At 52.4% G+C, this 5679-nt stretch overlaps 1 protein-coding gene across 2 annotated transcripts; it reads right to left on the bottom strand.

The window, feature by feature from the left end:
• Window positions 1-3692: 3692 nt before the first annotated feature.
• Window positions 3693-4299, bottom strand: LOC105503219 (keratin-associated protein 5-6). Of its 2 annotated transcripts, XM_011930049.1 has the most exons (2): window positions 3960-4299; window positions 3693-3905 (listed from the first exon to the last, which is right to left on the bottom strand). In XM_011930049.1, the coding sequence occupies exons 1-2, from the start codon at window positions 4252-4254 to the stop codon at window positions 3811-3813; spliced, it is 390 nt and encodes a 129-aa protein (XP_011785439.1). In that variant the 5' UTR covers window positions 4255-4299; the 3' UTR covers window positions 3693-3810. The 2 variants fall into 2 exon arrangements, with proteins under 2 accessions (XP_011785439.1, XP_011785438.1); XM_011930048.1 differs by having other exon boundaries at window positions 3811-4254.
• Window positions 4300-5679: the final 1380 nt, after the last annotated feature.

Below are 5679 nucleotides of genomic sequence, written 5' to 3'. Positions count from 1 at the left end.
TCTAGTCCCCCCATCAGAGGGCAGTCCCTTCCAGGGTCTCTCCTTTGGGTAGCAGCTCTGAGCTCCAACCACCCACTGTGCAGAACAAAGACTTGACTTCTGCGTTGCACCCTCCCATGTAGCTCTTAAAACCAAAGCAGCTGGGGGTGTGTGCACGCTGTGCTATACTCTCACAGGTAGGACTCAGCAAAAGCAGCGAACGGGTCACATTCCGTGCAACACGGTGGACGAATCTCGCCAACACAGTCTGGGGCCAAAGGAGCTGGCCACGAGAGGACATGGCCTACGATAGCATTTTATGAAGTCCAATAACAGGCAAAACTGGTGTCTGATGGGAAAATTCAAGCTTGTGGTTACTCTTGGTGGGGAGTGGGTGACAATTCGAAATGGGCACTTCTGGGGTGCCGGAATATTCTATTTCTTGTTCTGAGGGCCAGTTCTAGGAGGGTGCTCAGCTTTTGTGGAATATATTGAGTTCAACATGGATACCTTGTCCACATTTCTATAGTTTTATTTTAATACAATGTGGCAACAGCAGCAAGGGACCCTCTTTCCTAGGGGGCATCTCTATTCCGCAGCCATCACCCCACCTGACCCTTCACTCTGAAACGTGACAGAGTGTATTTCTGCTGTACACTGCGCTGCTCCCTCCTCCAGGTGATGAAGCCTATGTGTCCCCTCTTTCCCTTTTTGCTCTGACTGCTAGGGAGCTCATATTAAAGGCTGGGTTCTGTGGTCCTTTTCCTGGATCTGGATGCCATGATATTGATGTCTCTTCTACCTTTTCTGTCCTTTTTTTTCTGTGGTTTCACTCCCGGAGAACTTTCACTCTAACATAATCCACACTTTTTGGATGAGCCAGCCAGCATCCAAGAAAATCAGGGTAGCATCAGGCCCTGGGGACGAAGTGACATTGGTTGAGATTCTGGCTCTGTGGCTTTCATTTCTGTAACTGGGATAGAGGATGCAAAGCATCGAACTCAGAGCTGGCAACATGACATGGACTCCGTGAGTCCTTCTCTCTCCTTCTGGCAGTGGCTGGGTCGCCTTCTAGTCCCCCCGTCAGAGGGCAGTCCCTTCCAGGGTCTCTCCTTTGGGTAGCAGCTCTGAGCTCCAACCACCCACTGTGCAGAACAAAGACTTGTCTTCTGCATTGCACCCTCCCACATAGCTCTTAAAAGTGCGATGATTATTTTTGAATCATAACGCATCCATGGACACACTGGAAGCACTGGATTAGACCTGAATGGAGTGGTCAGCAGGGAGAGCTCCTTGCCAAGGATGGCCAGGCAGAAAGATGAGAGGCTGGTCCCCAGGGCCACTGAGTCACCAATGGCCTGGGGCTCAGAGGCTGAGGGGAGACACTGTCAGGAAGGACTGACAAAGCAGCCACGCTGGGGCCTCAAGAAAAGGCACTACTGACTGGCCAAGGTCCTGCCCTGCACTGCCTCTGCCCCCACATTTGCTGTCAGAGCCGTGGTGAGACACGGCCTGAGATAGGATGTATCTTCCTGGCAATGTCCCGAGTGTGGCTCCTGAGAGGAGAGCGGTCTCTGGCCAAACGTTCCATTGTGGTTATGAGCAGCATTTGCAGTCAGACAGAGAGGTTAGAATCACATTTGTGCCACCTGTGTCTGGGGCCACGCCCAGGCACATATGCCAACTCTGCACCTCAGTCACAGCTGCTATGGGAGGCAAGAAAAAGGACACGCACCTTGTGGGTCCCTAGAGGACTGGATAGACTGGCTCCACCCAGGACCTGAGCTGCAGGTGAGGGTTCTGAGTCCCTGTCAGCTGCGAGCACCTAGGATGCAGGAGGAGCTCAGTAAACACACATTCAGTGACGGGCAGTGAACAGGCCGACTCTACAGGCAGATTTCCCTCAGACCAGAGCTGCAGGGAAAGAGACACAGTGGTAGGCAGTGCTTGTTACTTTGAGGTGTGTTCCTTCAGGACCTAGTTTGCTCAGAGTTTTTGGCATGAAGGGATGTCGGCCGGGTGTGGTGGCTCACACCTGTAATCCCAGCACTTTGGGAGAGCAAGGCAGGCAGATCACTTGAGGTCAGGAGTTCAAGACCAGCCTGGCCAACGTGGTGAAGCCCCGTCTCTACTAAAAGTACAAAAATTAGCCGGGCATGGTGATGGAAACCTGTAATCCCAGCTAATCAGGAGGCCAAGGCAGGAGAATCACTCAAACCTGGGAGATGGACTTTGCAGTGAGCTGAGATCACACCACTGCACTCCAGCCTGGGCAACAGAGTGAGACTCCATCTCAAAAAAATAAAATATAAAATGAAGCGATGTTGGCCGGGCGCGGTGGCTCAAGCCTGTAATCCCAGCACTTTGGGAGGCCGAGATGGCCGGATCACGAGGTCAGGAGATCAAGACCATCCTGGCTATCACGGTGAAACCCCATCTCTACTAAAAAATACAAAAAACTAGCCGGGCGAGGTGGCGGGTGCCTGTAGTCCCAGCTAACGTAGTCCCAGCTACTCGGGAGGCTGAGGCAGGAGACTGGTGTAAACCCAGGAGGCGGAGCTTGCAGTGAGCTGAGATCCGGCCGCTGCACTCCAGCCTGGGCAACAGAGCCAGACTCCGTCTCAAAAAAAAAAAAAAAAGAAGCGATGTTGAATTTTATCAAAAGCCTTTCTGCATGTATTGAGATGATCATGTGGCTTTTGTCTTTAGTTCCGTTTATGTAATGAATCACATTTATTGATTTGTGTAGGTTGAACCAACCTTGCATCCTAGGGGTAAGGCCTGCTTGATTGTGGTGGATAAGCTTTTTGATGTGTTGCTGGATTCATAAATCATTCTATCATAAAGACACATGCACACATATGTTTATTACAGCCCTATTCACAGTAGCAAAAACAAGGAATCAACCAAAATGCCCATCAACTGTAGACTGGATAAAGAAAATGTGGTACATATACACCATGGAATACTAGGCAGCCATAACAAAGAATGAGATCATGTCATTGGCAGGAACATGGATGGAACTGGAGGCTATTATCCTTAGCAAACTAACTCAGGAACAGAAAACCAAATACTGGACATACTTACAAGTGGGAGCAAAATGATGACAACACAGGGACACACAGAGTGGAGCAACACGCTGGGGCCTATCGGAGGGTGGATGGTGGGAGGAGGGAGAGGATCAGGAAAAATAACTAATGGGTACTTGGTTTAGTGCCTGGGTGATGAAATAATCTGTACGACACACCCCCCAGGACACAAGTTTACCTACGTAACAGACCTGCACATGCTCCTCTGAACCTAAAATAAAAGTTTTATTTATTTATTTATTTTTGAAAGCTGCAGTGAGAGCAAGCCTTGTGGGTGGGAAATGTGTTTATTTAAAGTGTCTCAGGTCCTGGTGAACCTTAACTGAGAGAGAAACCACAAGAGTGGCCACCTCCTGGGGAGGAAGGTTTGGAGCCTTTTGGGGTTGGGGGCAGATCTCCAGCGCCTCCCCGACCTGCCGCTGCTCTGGAGAAGGAGGACAGGAGGAGTCATGGAGAGGGAGGGCCCTGTCCCAGCAGGACCTGGCAAGGGGCTTGTCGGAGGAGATTGCAGGGCTCTAGGAACTGGGAGGGTGCTGGGCATCAGGAGAGAGGAAGAGAGTTCTCATGAAGAACGACTGGAAAAGGAGTCAGCACAGGCCAAGAACCTGGAGTCATCACCTTCCACAACATTCAGGGGACACAACTTCTAGAGCTGTGGGACAGACAGGACTGAAATGCAGCGCTGGTCACTTCTTGGGTAACGTGGACATGCTGGACTCACCTGAGATCCAAAGTCAGAGCCTCAGATCTTGCACTGGCAGCACACGGGGACACAGCAGCTGGACTGGGAACAGCAGGGCTTGCAGCAGCTGGACTGGCAGCAGGATGACCCACAGCCTGAGGAGCAGCAGGGCTTGCAGCAGCTGGACTGGCAGCAGGATGACCCACAGCCTGAGGAGGAGCAGCAGGGCTTGCAGCAGCTGGACTGGCAGCAGCCACAAGATCCACAGCCCCCTTTGGAGCCCCCACAAGAACTACAACCCCCCTTGCTGCTCCCACAGGAGCCACAGCCCCCCTTGGAGCCCCCACAGGAGCCACAGCTGGAGCAGGAACAGGCTGGCACACAGTAGCACACGGGCTTGCAGCAGCAGACAGGTGCACAGCAGCCGGAGCCACAGCCCCCACAGCCGGAGCCACAGCCCCCACAGCCGGAGCCACAGCCTCCAGAGCAGCCACAGCAGCCCATGGTTCTGGTGGGTTGAGGGTGGAGCAGGTAGAGGAGCAGGTGAGAGGGAGGTGCAGGTGTGGAGCTTCCTGAGCCTGGGCCCTTTATATGCCTGCCCAGGGTCAGGAGTGATGCTGGACACACAGTCATTTCCTGGTTCCTGTTTGTGCCATTTCCTTAGGGAAACTGTTTGTTTGCTTTATCTTAAAATACCTTAAAACAACCTCAGGTGTATATAGTTTTGCACTTTTTCTTTAGTTCATGATTTTCCTCACATGTCCTCTGAAAAATGACAAGACCCCTGTCCTTCTGTGTCAGTGAGGGCAACGGGAACAGGGACTTGGCTTTGATGCTGTGCTCATCCTTGTTACCAGTGTTCATTTCCTGGGGCTGCCATAACCAATGGCCCCCAACTGGAGCCTTAACACGGATATTGATGCCTCGCAGTTCAGGCAGACAGAAGTTCAAGATCAAGTTCTCCATGGGAGATGCACTCTCTGAAGGCTCCAGGGGAGGATTCTTTCTGCATCTTTCAGCTTCTGGTGGTGGCCAGACATTCTTCGCTTGTGGCTGCATCCTTCATCTCTGCCTCCATCCTCAAGTGGGCTTCTCCACTGAGTGTCTGTGTCTCACCTCCTCCCCTCCCTTCTCTTACAGGGACACCAGACATTGGATCAGGGCCCACCCTACTCCAGGATAACCTCATCTTAACTTGATTACACCTGCAAAGACCCAGTGTCCAAATAAGGTCACATTCAGAGTTTCCAGGTGGACAGGAATGAGGGGATCCTATTCAACCCACGCCTGTGCTGATGCTGATGCTGACTGATGCTGCCTTGACTCCAAAAGTCCCAGGGACAGTTTACGGAAGGCATAGGGAGACCATGCATGGAGTCACGCTAGAGCAGGTGATCCCATCCTGAGCCATCACCCATGAGCAGAACAAGATGAAACCCAGGATCTCATAAGACCCAGGATGAGGAAAGGATTCAGGATCAGAATAGGACTCAGGATCAGGGCAGGCTCAGGACAGGACTCAGAAACAGGGCAGGACCCGGGATCAAGACAGGACCCAGGATCAAAATAGGACTCAGGATCAGGGCAGGACTCAGGATCAGAACAGGACTCAGCATCAGAGCAGGTCTCAGGATCAAATCAGGGTAGGACCCAGGATCAAGACAGGACCCAGGATCAGGACAGGACTCAGGATCAGGGCAGGTCTCAGGATCAGGGCAGGACTCAGGATCGGGGCAGGACCCAGGATCAGGCAGGACCCAGGATCAGGCAGGACCCAGGATCAGGGCACATCTCAGGATCAGGACAGGACTCAGGGCAGGATCAGGTCAGGACTCAGGATCAGGACAGGACTCAGGATCAGGGCAGGTCTCAGGATCAGATCAGGGTAGGACCCAGGATCAAGACAGGACCCAGGATCAGGACAGGACT

This window comes from Colobus angolensis, unplaced genomic scaffold (genome assembly GCF_000951035.1).
Source record: "Colobus angolensis palliatus isolate OR3802 unplaced genomic scaffold, Cang.pa_1.0 Scaffold84, whole genome shotgun sequence".
NCBI classification, from domain to species: Eukaryota; Metazoa; Chordata; class Mammalia; order Primates; family Cercopithecidae; genus Colobus; species Colobus angolensis.
The sequence above is the reverse complement of the archived record's forward strand: the minus strand, read 5'-3'. Positions and strand labels throughout refer to the sequence as shown.